The 15520-nt window shown below is 22.5% G+C and overlaps 1 protein-coding gene across 1 annotated transcript; it reads left to right on the forward strand.

Moving 5' to 3' along the window:
• The first annotated feature begins 1730 nt into the window (after window positions 1-1730).
• On the forward strand, window positions 1731-10802 carry LOC105361456 (uncharacterized). The gene is made up of 3 exons (XM_011498636.1): window positions 1731-1829; window positions 7563-8023; window positions 10097-10802. The coding sequence occupies exons 2-3, from the start codon at window positions 7924-7926 to the stop codon at window positions 10327-10329; spliced, it is 333 nt and encodes a 110-aa protein (XP_011496938.1). The 5' UTR covers window positions 1731-1829; window positions 7563-7923; the 3' UTR covers window positions 10330-10802.
• Window positions 10803-15520: the final 4718 nt, after the last annotated feature.

The following is a 15520-nucleotide window of genomic DNA, read 5'->3' on the forward strand; positions in this document are numbered from 1 at the left end:
CAATGAGATTTAGTCTTATTAGTGTGCCCAATCAGAATTCTTCTTTAGTTTATGGTAATTCTAATCACGGCGCCTTTCGAGTGGTGGGGTCTCCCACCAGTGAGTCTTTCCAAGATAGAGGCTTCAATGAGAGCGGGTCTTGCTCAACTCCCTTCCATGATGGGGGGTCCTGATGCCGCGCTTTTCCCTCTCCATCCTAGCATTGTTGCATGCATTTCTTATAATCATGCGCGTTGCGATCGGTCAATGTTGTGAAGGTTAGGTGTAGCATTGTTTTTGAGTGTATCATCTGGCTTGTGTTTTTCAGGCTAATTTTATGATTTGTGTACGCCAGATGTTTTATAATTTGTCGTCGATAGATGCTTTATGGCGAGGCCGTGTCAAATGTCTCGTAGCATTAGTTTTATGACTTGTTTTGCTGGATACTTGGAGTCTTGTTCTCGCCAGATGTGTTTATGAAGTTATTTTCTTATGATATTCTAAGTTTTGCTGAATTGTTTAGATTTAGTTAATCCGAGGCGCGTTTTTGAATGTTATTACTCGCGTAGCCCAGAGTTGCCTTTTTCGGAACTCTTATCTCGATTTTTCCAGATGTTTAATGAACTGGGAGTTTTCTTACATTCTTGAACAGTTATGTAGTCAATGTTCCATAATAATTCATACAAGTTCATTTTGAAATGTTAATTTTCATATTTATGAAAAAAATTTTATGAAATGATAAATAAATTTTTTAGATTTAATTCATAATGTTCATATCTGAATGTTTATAATGTATCTCAACAAATTTTAAATAGTTTTTAGATAATCCTCAATAAATCTTTTATTCTATACATACTTTATTTTATAATGATAATTTAGTAAAAAAATATGTTTAAAAACAGGCTTATATTTCTCTTGAACAAATATAACTTGTATTCTTGATGTATTGAATTTTATATTGTGTTTGAATGTATTCTTTATAAAGTAAGATAAAAAGAATTTGTGTTCGATTACTTGACAATATAAAATAATTTTCTAAGTTTTACTACATATTGTATACGTTATTCGTTTAGAAATGAATGACTTCTAAAATAAATAACTATTTTGTAATGCGGGAATTGAAATTATAAAACTTTGAGGCTACCAATTAGTTTCATACTAATTTCTCAAATAAGTATTCGTATTTTAATTATAGTAATAAGCTAGTAACTTTTTGTTAAGAAATGGAAGATACAAAGAATGAAAGAAATAACATTATAGAATTCTTTAAATAAAATTTCTGAAATAAAACATATAATAGAAAGTTAGTCGATAATAATTATATAATGATAGTGCAATAAGTACAAAAAATAAGAAATTTATAAAAACATAGGTAAAACATATATTTTATCGTATATCTCAATAGATAGGCTGTTAAGGCTTCGACAAAAAAAATAATGATAGAAAATATAATATCAAGTTAGGAGTAGAATGTTTAAGAGAGTGCATTCTTAAAAATTATTTTTTTGTTATTTAAAATTGATTTCAATTCTTATCAAGTATATAAATGTTCTACTGCAATTAATTACTAATTAATTTATAACTTTAAATGACTCTTTAAATTTTATAAATATTAAAACTACATATTGTATTTAATATTGATTATTTGTAATTAAAATATCTAATTCTCAATTTTTAATTAAAATTTTATTATAAATCTTCAAATTCTAAGATATATATTTTCTTTAATACTTATTAAATTATTTTTCAGATTTTTCTATTTATACCATTTTACGTTTTACGCTTATCAATACCGCTTCAACGGACAATATAGCAGCTTAGCACTTGTAACTTCATGGCTTTTTATTCAAGTAAGTGAAAATGTGTAAATTATATGAGTGTTAACCGGAAAGTGAAAATAAATCATAAATATAAATTTATATTTATTTTCAGTCTATTTTTTATACTTTATTAGATTATTTTAAATTATACATACAATAATGAAATTGACAATTAATAAAATAAAACAAATCCATGTGTAAATAATTAGAAATTTTATTTAAGCTATATATAGTAATATTGAATGATATTTTAATGTTCGTAATTATTTTGAAAATAATAAAATGTATGATAAATATTTAAATATTTGAAAAATATAATAAATATTCTATATTTCTACAACTATCTTTATACATGCTTTTTGAATATTTTGTACTGTAAATGGAATGGAACTTAATTATGTTTATGTTAAAATAATTTTTTAATATAACTTTAATATGTATTCCAAATATATTAGTTACAAATTCATTATTATATCTTTATAAGTTAATACATTATATTTAATATGAATGTAAGTATAGAAATATACATGATTAAAAATGGTCATAATACATTAAAATACGATTCCTAATTTTAAAATAAAATAATGTTAATTCTAAGATATTTAAAATTTTGAAAACAATTATAAAATAAGCTATTATTTTTAATTAATTTTTAATTAAAGTATATTAATTCTCAGTATTAAACTACTAATAAATGTAAAAAGTTAAAAACTATTAAAATATATATCTATAATGTATATAATGTAAACGACACATACAGAGTAATCAGATATTCAGACGTTTCTCTCAGTTGATAAAGGCATCTTTCACTGTGTTGTTAAAAACAATTGAATTATGAAGAATAAAAAAGTAAGCGTCATACCATCTTGAAAAGCACGCTTATTATAATCTCGATATATTTAGATTAATTTTTGGCTTGCGTTACATATTATGGAACAATCAGGTGCGTAGTGTCTGTTACATTAAATGAAATATTTGGATAAATATATAAACCATTTATAGGTTTCGTCGAGTAAATCGCGACATAGTTATTCCTCCATTTAGTACTGCTCATTTCTCTTTCATAATATCTTTTGTATTACTCTTTCTTTCTCATTCTAATTTCTTAAGTATATTTAAATGTCAAATACAGGAATCCATTATAAAAATACTTTTTAGATGTTTCTCTCTCTCTCTCTCTCTCTCTCTCTCTCTCTCTCTCTCTGTTAACTTATTGTAATTTTTTCTTGTTTTTTTCTCTATTTCGATCAATCTTTTCATTTCTCACGGTAAGAAGTGAATATTCGTTTTTCTTGTAATACGTGAATTATTAAAAACAAAGTAATATTATTAATTTCCTTTTTATTGATTTCGTTATTTTATTTATTTTTTATTTTATTTATTAGCATGCTGATTCCCATAATTTAAATATTTCTAGACTAATGTTTAGGGTACATTTAATATCATTTATTTTATATTATAGAGTCACGTAAATATAATATATATATATATATAGATATATATATGATTTGACTATTAAAAAGAAAATCATTCAAAATTTATCAATAAAATTATTTTTGACATTACTCATTACTATCCAAATACAATTATATTAAACTTAAGTTAAAATATGATATAATACTATAAGTTTTTAAGAAAAAATTTAATTAACTGATAAAATAAAAATTTATAAATTGTAAAATAAAATTAGATCCTAACTTAAAAAAATATGTTTGTAACTTAATTTATAGTAAGCTTGTTATTAAACAAATTGAACAAACATTCACGATCCTAAATTTAATAATCATTTTAAAGATTCATAAAAATAATAGATTTCACGAAACCTCCGCATGCAAATTTGTAGATTTACATTTAGAATTAAAAAAAATATAGTTTATAATTACATACTAATCTAGACCAATATTTTTTAACCAACTAATATATTTGGAGGAAATTTCAAAGTTCTTGGCAGCTTGATGTACCTATATCCAACTATAATTCTGCGTAATTTTAGTTGGCTGTAGGTCAAAGTTCATCAAACACTTAACTGCGTGCAATTAACGCCCTCGAATATGCCGGTACCTGCTATCGTTTTGATAAATATACTTAGGAAGCTTCGATGAGCTTATTTGAGTTCTCTCTAACCTATTATATTTGTATTAGTATACATGAATAATATTTACATTTGTATTTTTAAATTCCAGACGTACGAATGTGCGTACGAATGTAAATTTGTGATTATCTGTGCATTACGCGATGCAGATAAATATATTAAAATTTAAGATCTATATTTATTAATATTTCTGTGCGATTAATTTTTAATTGTGTGATACCTTTTAACTACTACTAAAAAATTACAAATATTGGTTATATTTATTTAAATTATTGTAAAATATTAAATTTATTAGATCTATGCATTTACAGTTTGGAAATTGCTTTTGTTTCTTTCGCAATATCTATTTTTAAACATCTTTACTCATGAAAATTGACAAAAATAAGTTTTCTTTTTTAAATATGGATACATGGAATTTATGTAAATTAGTTAATATGCAATTTAAACTTATTTAAGATTAGACAATATTAAAATATCTATTAACTATCAAAATAATTAGCTGTAATTTTTAGTTAATTTGTAATTGTATTCGTTGAATTTAAAATCAAATATTATTACTATATATTATGTAATTAAATATGTTTTAAGCATTTCATTATATATAAATCATTTTTTATCACTATTCTAATATGTCATTTTAATAACAAAGTCTTAATTAAATACGTAATACTATAGCCATCCTTAAATTTGTTACTATAAAGAAAGATGTTTATATCTATAATTACATTCCTAATTAATTATGAAATATTTAATTAATAATAATTATAATAGTTACCTATTGATTTCTAATTATTTTATCATAGATTACTTTGAATTTTGTAAATAATAATATGACCTAATAAGATTTAATATACTTGAATGGCATGATATTTAATAGAGTTTAAATTTTTTCTTAATTGTATAATATGAAGAAATTTTTCCTATAATATAAATTAATATTTAAACTGTTATATTACTAGTGCATAATGATTTTTAATTTTTTAAATGTTGAAATAGATTAGATTTGAATATGTATAAGTGAGTTATAAATTTTATAAATAATGTTTGAAACATTATTTAATTGTAACATAATATTTTAATGTATAATTTTCCATATGAATAATATAAACAATCTTGTTTTCTGTTAAACCTATTCAGTAATTGATCTTATTTTATAACTTCCATTATAAAAGGAATATTAATATTAGAACATCATTAAATAATTATTATGCATATTTCCGATTTAAACAAATATATAAATCATATAAATCGTAAACAATATAAATCGAATAAAGTGATAAGTCCTGTTAAAAGTTAAAAATATCGCTGAATAGATATTTGTCTGAAATATATAAATTGATAGGGAATTATTAAATAATTGAATCTGATAAATTTGTAACCTTCAAATTTTATTATTTTAATCGCTAGAGAAGTCATAGTTAAATCTGATAAATTTATAATCTTCAGATGTTATAATTTTTAATGCTAGAAAATATTGGTATATAATCACTGTTATTTTGATATGTAAAGTAATTTTGTTTCTGTTGTTACTAAAAAAGGTCGAGTATTAATCGTCAAGGTATCAATGTCTATTTTACTTTAGATAATTTTGTCATTATAAACATATTAATACTGTAAAGTTTTAATATTATAAACATAACTATTTATAAATTTTGAAGAGTTTTAATTGTTCTTAATTTTTAATTAGAATTATTTATTATTTTAAATAATTTAATTATATTTACCGTGTATTTTTATATAATAAAAAAAGAAAGCATATATTTTTAATACTCTAAAATAATAAATTTCCATAAAAATTTGATAAATACTGCAGAAATTGAACTTTCTCGTATTTTCTTTATATGTGCATGCTCATAAATTCTACAACATAACATTCTTAGGTATGGCATTGCAATCCATGACGGTCTTCGAAAGCGTGATCACCGTTTATAAAATTCAAATCAAACCGTTAATTATTATTAGTGGCTGATTAGAAGCCGAGAGCAAAGTTCCATTTTTTTGTTAGTTAATTTATTAAATATTCTTAACTTATTAAAAATTATTCTTTACGCGTGTAATTTTGTAATTTCAAAATTTTATTGAATAGGAAACTAGTTTAATGAAGTATCCGAAGTAAAAACCATTTTTTTTTAAATTTATTAATATGTATGCCAGTGTGGTTTTTACTGAAGAGAAAACACATTAATATATCATTTAAATGGGACTGCTTAGTCCATAAAACAAATTAGAGAACAATTTTAAAGTATTACAATCACAGAAATAAAATTACCTCCATTAATTAATATTTGATTATAAAATTTTAGGAACATCAGAAATAATATCAATGCCAAACACAAATATTTTTATTATCAGATTATAACATTTTAAAATGATGGTAGTATTGTATTAATTGATTATAGTTTGGTTATTTCTATAGTTAATGCATTTCAAATTCCTAATGCAAATCTATTAGAATTGAGTTAATTTTTTATAAACATTAATTAATATATTTTATTGTACTAGGTCGATTTATATCAATCAAATTATAATAGAATCAAGTATTATTAACTAATTAAATTATTTATTTTTATTCCTTCAAATAAAGTTGAAATGAATATACATTCCTTCTAATTGGAAAAAATATAATTTTTTTTAATCTTTTATTTATAATTTAATTTATAAAATTAAGAAAATTTTATTTTTGTAAAGGTTGAATAAGCGAAGGTGTTCGGTTTCATTTATATTAATTCTGTAGTTTTTATGACTTGAATAATATTATTTTCAATCTTTTATGATATAATTAAAGGAATAATATATTTATGAAAATAAAGTACAAAAAAATTATGCAAACTTTTTTTTTATTATGTATCTGTTAATTATTAATCATTTACTAGATTCTAGATTTTTTGATAAATTTTTTTTATAAATTTATTTAATAAATAAATTTTCTTTATTATCTATTGTCAACATTAATCTATATAATTACAATTTTTGACAAATATCAGTAGTTAAATATCTTAAAAAATAAGATTTTTGTACATATGAATAAGCTATTCTAAAAATTGGAGCAAAATATTTATATTTTTTAAGTAACCTATAACGTAACAATTTATACTTAGCCAATTCATCTGGACTTGACAGGGGTTGGATTTTAAAAAGAAAAATGATCCTGAGAACTTAACCCCTCACTATTACTGCTTTTCTACTCTCGAAGGGCACGTTTTAAGTACACACGTACTACGCAATGCGCGTTAGATCCGATTTCACAACTGTCATGATTTATTAAGTTTCATATTTCCATAGTTCTTTTGTTTATCTTGAAATTGTCTTATTAAAGATTTATCATTTTTCTATGATCTTTATTTTTGATAAATTTATTAATAGAATCATTTTAGTGTATATTTACGATATAATGACAGAAATTCAATTATGAACGCGTTAAAAAATTGGGAAATTTTAATGATAAATACAAAATTTTGTATATAAATTTTGTATTTATGTAAAAATAGAATTATATATATTATAAGCTTAGAAAAAGTGAAAATGAAGTTCTGACTATTCAAATTTTTACGTAGATTTACTGACATTGAAAATATATTGATTTTTTTAGTTTGAGTTTTTAATATTTATATTATATTTTATTAAATGAGATTTTAAAGAATTAATAACTTACTCGTTTCTGATTGTTACAGCACTCAATGTTATACTTTTTTCATCACTATGAACTACCAGTCATTTTACAGCAAGCTCAATTACAACAATTGATATATCGTAATCACATGCAACCAGCGACAACACAGCAACCGCAGCAACCGCATCAACAACATCAAGAATTGCGGCAACAAGTTCAACGTTCCGTACAGGACTATTTTGGAGATTTATCACGATTGAGTAATTTCTGGGGAGTCACACGTTTCGCTCAACAGCCGCAATCTACGTCAGATATCGCCTTAATAAGGTCTCTGTCAACTTCAACATCTTTGGCCGAACAGCAACACCAGCCGGAACCAGCAACAATCGCAGCAGGAACAATTGCAAGAAAATCAGCGGACTATGCATGATTATGTTGGTGATTTGACGCAATTAGAAAACATGTGGGGAGTTACTGAGTTCGCTACTGGCATTCCGGTGCATCAAAATGAGAGGACGAATAGTAAGTGCTAATACTTATTATAAATTATGATAAAACTATCTTTTTTGCATCAAGGCGGGATTTTTTTTCTCGAATGTAAAAAGTAGGAATCATAACTACTTACCAACCAGTATAAATATTTGACTTAACTCGTATATTGGGTATTCTATAAAGAATATTATAAATATTATACATACTTATAATTACATTTGTATCTATACTTCTATCATCATTATCTATGATAATGAATATAATGCTTATTAAACAATAAATTACATTAAAAAAATCATTTCTGTGATTAAAAATGCATACAAGAATTAATATATATTTTCTATTTGTCCTTGTTAATAAAATAAAAAATTTTATGCATAACAGAGAACAAAATCCAGAAGTGAATTATAAATTTATCAATAGAATTTAATCGTATAATTATTATTAAAAAAAAAATAACCTTCATTTAAAAATATTTTGTTTAGAATTATGCGTACTAATTTTTCATTTTAATAATTAAAATAGAATCATATAAAATTGAATTCAACTTATACTGAGTTTTGTAATTACAAGCACAATATTACATTTCTCAATGAAATTTTATTTAAAAATAAAATTAATTAAAAATTAAATAAAAATAATAATAATAATTTTAATTTATAATTTTTTTATACAATTGTTATATTTATAAAATAATATAAAAACAAAGAGTTACAAATTAATTATATGAAGATTCAATTTTATTAAATTCTGATGAATGTTTATATTCCAGTTTATAAAATTTATTAAACATTTAATTGTTTGTCTGTTTTTTCTTCCCTCCTCTCTTATCACCGACAGCTTCTAAATTTTCACGTTTTATAAGATCATGTGAATCCAGAAAGTTTGAAGATAAAAAGTTAACAAAAGAACAAAGTAGAGAAGAAGAAAGAAAGATTCCAATTATCGTATTTATATGATTATTTTGCACATTAATTTTCAAAATTACCCATGTGTAGCCTATTTCGATTAATTCCAGTTATCAGGGTAACATATTTTTCTTTTTGATGACATGCTTAATCTCAAATCGGCACACGTATAAAATCAAGTTGAAAAACACAAAATATGAAATTGTGATCTAATTTGCTACTAAAGTTGAGTATTGTTTCGTGATATAATATTGAGTGGAAATCCTGATACCCTTCAATAGATGTAACTCCAATATGATTAATGGTAGTAAAGTTAACATATTATTGAAACTGTAAGTAATGTAAATGTCAAATTATAGTTTGACAGTAAAATTACTACATTAATTTTGTATGCAAATTGAACTGTAGTTTAAATTAGTCATTTCATGAAAATACTAGAGAATAGTTTTGTTTTTAAATCTGTCCTAAAAATTTCCTAAAAATAAAATGTTTTTTTTTTAATTATCTTATAAAAAGTTAAACTTATTAAATTTATTTATTTCAATACATTTTATCAAATGCAATTATATTTTTTATTATATATATATATATATTTTTACAGTTCTATACATTTTATATTACTTATAAATTTATACATAATATGGACGATAATTTTTACAAATACTTTTTTAAATTTTAACAGATTTTATAGTATTGAAACTTCATTATTATTATGTAAAGATTAAATAAATTTAACATTTTGACAAACACCATAAATTTAAAGCAAACACCAATATTATCGTAGAATTACGCGATCGAACATTTTTTCAAATCACACAGTATTTAAAATATAACAAACATAATTAAAATTTTAAAAAATTATAATATAAAATTGTATTAATCAATACATTAATCTATGTATGTTTATATAATTTTTTATTTACAAAGTATTTTTACATTATATATTTTTTTAATTATAATACGCTACGAAAGTTATATATGTTAAATAAAATTAAATGAATTTAATATATAAATATATTCTTACTATTAAAATAATATTAATAAATAAGTAATCGTTTACTTTTAAAAATCACTTTTGAGATTTGAACTAATTGTATTTGAAGTTGTAAAAATGTTGAAAACTATCTTAGTTATAACTATAAACATAATAAAAATATATGGCAGATATTACTTAAAATTGTTCCATCTGTTTCAGCTCATACTGAGTCAACAGAGATGACGAACGGATCATCGTCATTTGCAGTGTCGATAGCTCCATCGATTAGCTTAGCTTCCGGTATTGAGATGTCCTCTGTAACCGAGGCTTCTTCTTCAGAGGGTTTTGAGGTTATTGAATCACCTGATAGTATCCAAGCGATATCGACTTCGGTCGAAGCTAGGGGAAACAGATCTGCTAATATTACGGAAAGCAGTGAAAGCAACTGTTAGAAAGGGTGTGGTCTTCGACGATGCTTAAAATATGAGGAAGTGAAATACGCTTGCTTGCTATACGCGTTTTAATATTTTGTCGATGAACCCAAGTAATGAAATGAGATGTCACTGAAAGAATGAAGATATTATATAGATAGTCATAGTAAAAATTAGCTTGTGCAGTTTGAATATCTAGATGTCAAGTTGAAGAAAATTTCAAGGAAAGCACAAGCAGGTCGTCTAGCGAGAGAAGGAGAGTGGCTTCGTGAATATTGATAAAAATAATCAAATGGAAAAGTTTAATATGCTTCTCAGTAATGTGTATAATTTTAAGGAATTTCTTTGTGTTATTTTTCTTTTAATTTTTTCCTTTATTAGTTTTTTCTTTTTACTATTTAAACGATGAAAGAGATAGTACCGGGAAGTATCAAGTTCTGTGTATACGTAAGTAACGCGTCATTTGTACGATGTGAATTGTTATTTATTGATTTCTTTTGTAAATGGGCTTTTAAGTATTTCGTAAAGAAAAGCATCGTAAAACTTTTTCTATTATTAAATGATCTCGGTTAAGACTTCAAAGAGAAGTTAAAAACTAATAAGTAATTGATACTATATAGTAAATTGAAAAACATCTAGTTGGTTTTTCTTTTTAAAGAAACAAACACTTCTTCTTGTTTCATCGTAACTAAACGTTTGTTAGCGATTGTACAAAATTTCCAATAAATACGAGCTAATTGTCTCTAACATTGTTAATATTTAATCTTTTTTTTAAAGAATTATTTTATATATATTTAGAGAATTTATTTAGCCTTAGTTGATGTTAAATTTATAATTTTCATAGAACAAAGTTATAATTTATATATACGTAGGTAAGTTATCTTTATTAGTATATAATGCTAATATTTATTTAAATTATTAAAATATCAGAATAATTAAGAGATTATAATTACGACATATACTTTGCCATATAAATAACTTTATTTAATATTTCAATATATGATGATATTTATAATTAATTATACAGATAAATCTTAAAAATCATTTTACTCATAAATTATTATTTTAATTCTTTATAATATATAAAATAATTATGATTTTTCAATTATCTATTTTGTTGTATTTATTAACATTGTTTAGAATAAAATACAATAATAATATTTCATTTAAAAATTATCCTCTTAAATGGACAAACACGTTTTTGCAGATATTGAAAAAAAAATTGTACAAATTTTCATTTAAAATTATAATTTTTTGTGTTCAATAAATAATATTATTATTAATATTCAAAATATGTTTATTCAATAATGATTATATATTAAATAAATAGAAAAAACACTCTAAATACTTTGTATTTTCAATTTTATGATAATAAATTTGATTTTTCCAATTATGTATTCAACAAAATATTTCGTTATAAAGATTCAAGATAAATTAATTCAAATAATTAATTAAAATCTAAGAACTATAAATGAACAAAATTAAAAAATAATTTTTAAGCATTCCTTTTTATGTATAGCCACGTAGGCTCGATTAAATTTTATAATTCAAAAAAGTTATAATTTCTAAACTTCACATTCAAGATATTTCCATGCAATAGAAATTTGATATATTTGCAAGATATTATTTTTATTATAATTGTTTACAAAACTTTTTTTTGATGGGAATATCATTGTCTTGTACACGTATCTAGAAAACTAAACGAAATTTTTAATGATAGCATCGCAAACAACAAAGAGTAGGAGGCATTATTTAAGATAAAGACTCGTACAAAAATTATTGTTTAATTTTTTAACATCTTATCTACTAGCAGATTCTAGTGTCATTTTATTAATATGTAAACCACAATAGAAATAATGGTTATTTAATGAAATATTTAATTAAAAAGAACGTTTCTTTTATTTACTTGCACTTGGCAATACGTGATTATGATTTACATCAGTTGTAACAACTTGTAAATAATTCCTTTTTTCTTTTGAAATTATCAAGTTTCTTGAAATGTTATGAATATATTATTTGTATTTGTTGTATATTCGTTTAGCTATATAGATATTTAAATAAAGTTTGCTAATTTCTGAGCCTTATACCAGTACTTGTTCCAATTGTTTTAATTATATAGTCGTATAAACTTTGAAAGATATTTGTGATAATTCATGAATAATTAAATTTATATATACAAGATGTATACAGTTTTATATAACTATAATTTAGTATCTGATTAGAAACACCATTTGTAATTTGAAAAGAATTTTTTGCAAATTTTACAGTCATTAAAATTGAAATTAAATTAAAAATATTAAAAAATATTATGATATAATATGTTCAATAATTGACATACATAACAAATCACGCATGACTATATATTTTACAGAAATACGAATAATGATTACGGAAAAAAGAAGACCCCAATTTATATTTGAAAACACTACATTAAATGATTACACAACTAAAATGATCTTATAAGCAATTCCATTTTCATCTTAATATTTATAATAATTTTATTATGTATATAATATATATAATAATGTTAATAAAAGTGTTACTATTGGATTTCTATAATTAATGTAAATTTTATGTAATGAAATTTTACAAATTTCTTTTATGAAAAATATTTGATACTATTATAGATGTGTTTTTATTATTGAATCTACAATCTTAAAAATTGTCCAAAAAGTAAATAGAAAAATAAATTAGTAGATTAATTCGAATAAATAAAAATCATGTGAAGCCACAAGAAAGGAACTCGAATTCGAAAGAAGTTGCTTACAATATCTGGAACACAAATTTATATATATATATATATATATTTGACACCTTGTGAAAAAGAATTCACTTTTTCTAATAAGTGTGATAATAAAAATTAAAAAAAAAGTAATAAAATGTTCGCTACATAAAATAAGCATAGTTTTTTATCTTTAATTTAAAAATGAATTTTTTATACATAATTTTTTCGTCAACATTTTTTTAAAAAATTCAAATATAATACTGTCGTACTCGTTGGTTCAATTTGTATAAATATATTTAATTTTTTTACTTTTTTTGAATTTCAAAAGAATAATTATTTTTGCAATTTTAAATTTTACAATTTTTTTATGTATCTATTGAAACTCATTATCGTCCATAGAAAATAGATTGTTTTATAGCTAACTTTATTTTAAATGAAACTTATTTAATAAATTTAAACTAAACCGATTTTGAAAAATTAAATTTCTTTTTCTAAAATTTTAAGTAAAAATATACACAAAAACCTATTTTACAATTTCTACTATAAACATTTATTTAAATAATGGTAATTATTTGCGTATTAGTTTAAAATGTTGTTTAAATAGATTAAAAATAAATAATTGATTGATAATTTAATTCAAGTTCACTTACAAAATGAAAGATCTTTTTTTATTAAAGTTATGACTAAAATAATTCCAATTTAACACTAGTAGTATTAATCATATTAATGTAATTATGATGTAAAGCAGCAGTGAAATTCATTAATTACCTAATATGATCCGAAAAACTTAAATAATATGTAAATGTAATTTAAATAAAATGTAAATGTATGTTTTTATAAAATTTGAAGATAAAGGCGATTTATTATGTATAATAATTGCAACAGCTTCTTAATGAAAGAAAGTTGTTCTGAAGAAAATTATTCTTTTTGTGTTGTGTACCGTACAAAATCACTTGAATTATACTATATCCAACGGCAAGTGTATGCTACTATTTTAGTGACTTTCTAATTGTCTGTTTTTTTTTTAAAGTTGGATTATATCTTATATATTCGAGATTAAATAGTATTTAGCCCTATACATACATTAATTAACTGAGACCTTAGAGATTTAATTTTGTATCTACATTTAGAATTTATTCATCATAAAATAAAGAAAATAATCATTAAATTACTTGTGTATGTAATATAATTCATAAAGTATAAAAGATGGTTTGGAGATAAAATTTATCTTATTAATCCTATTAATCTGTATATATTACCTGTTATTTACCAATTTTCGTAAAAAAATACTAAATAAAAGTAATTTTATCATTGGAATTGAATTTTATCTACTTGTCATAAAATTGGAGTTCAAATGATATCAAAGATAGCGAAAGCGGAAAATTTAAAATAATTTCATGAAATGGATATTAATTACTTTCGATGGTGAATGAATGCGTAAAGATATTTCTTTCTAGTAGACGATCAAAATAGACAAATAGTCTTCGAATAAGGAAAGCAGAGATGGATGTTAAAAGTACTGTGGAATCAAACAGGTGTCATAAACGAAAGACAGAATCCCAATGAAACAGTAATCTAACGATTTATTTTCATTGTGACTTGTAATTAGGGAACCTAGGACGTGCTACTGTTGATTCAAAATGGATGAATATACATGTCAGCTCTTCATTTTTCATCCTATCCATTTGCTGCAACTAATCTGCAGCTTATTGCTGAAAGAAACCATTTATAACATTGATTAATTTATTTGAAAATGAAGGTTTTATTTAATATTGATTTAATATGTGATTGAATATATTTAATTCATTTTACGTTTTTTATTTGGCCTTCGTTATTAATTTTTTAAATATATTTTACAATAACATTTTAAACAATTATCCAAAATTATACTTTATCATATTAAGTATGACTGTTAGATAATTATCGAAAAATTAAGAACAAGATGGGTATTTCAATTAGTATATATTACTTTCATAACATAGTATTTAATATTAATATAGTTTAGAATATTGAAGAAATTATTAAATAGAAAAATTATTGATGTACAAACTACGATGTAATTTTATACACCGTTATACTAAAGGCGAATATTAATAAATTAATGTTAATAATTAAAATTAAAAAATATGCTCTATATTAATATTATAATAGTAATTTCGAACTTAATTTGACTTCTATGTAAAATTAATGCTAGTTATAATAAGCTTAAATTTATCTAAAAATTTTGGGATGTATTTCTAGTCAGTTAAAGGTACAATAAATTATTTACAATTATTTAAATAATTGTATATTCGCTAATTATAAAGGTATGATTGTGTTATTGCTGAAATTTATTGTTAGTTTTATTAAATAATTGTGTTGAATACTAATTAAACTATAAAGAATATTGTTTCGTTGAATTTGAATTTCCTATAAATTTTCATTGCGCTTGCAACAATGATGATTCTTCATAGTCTTGTATCAAATCTAAAAATAAAGAAATTTATA

The sequence above is a fragment of the Ceratosolen solmsi genome, unplaced genomic scaffold, assembly GCF_000503995.2.
Source record: "Ceratosolen solmsi marchali unplaced genomic scaffold, CerSol_1.0 scaffold30, whole genome shotgun sequence".
Classification (NCBI taxonomy): domain Eukaryota; kingdom Metazoa; phylum Arthropoda; class Insecta; order Hymenoptera; family Agaonidae; genus Ceratosolen; species Ceratosolen solmsi.

Bases quoted from the DNA above. Each gene is read 5' to 3' on its own strand.
- LOC105361456 (XM_011498636.1), top strand. From the start codon at position 7,924: ATGCATGATTATGTTGGTGATTTGACGCAATTAGAAAACATGTGGGGA. The intron at 8,024-10,096 runs GTAAGTGCTAAT...CATCTGTTTCAG, and splicing joins TCAAAATGAGAGGACGAATA to CTCATACTGAGTCAACAGAG.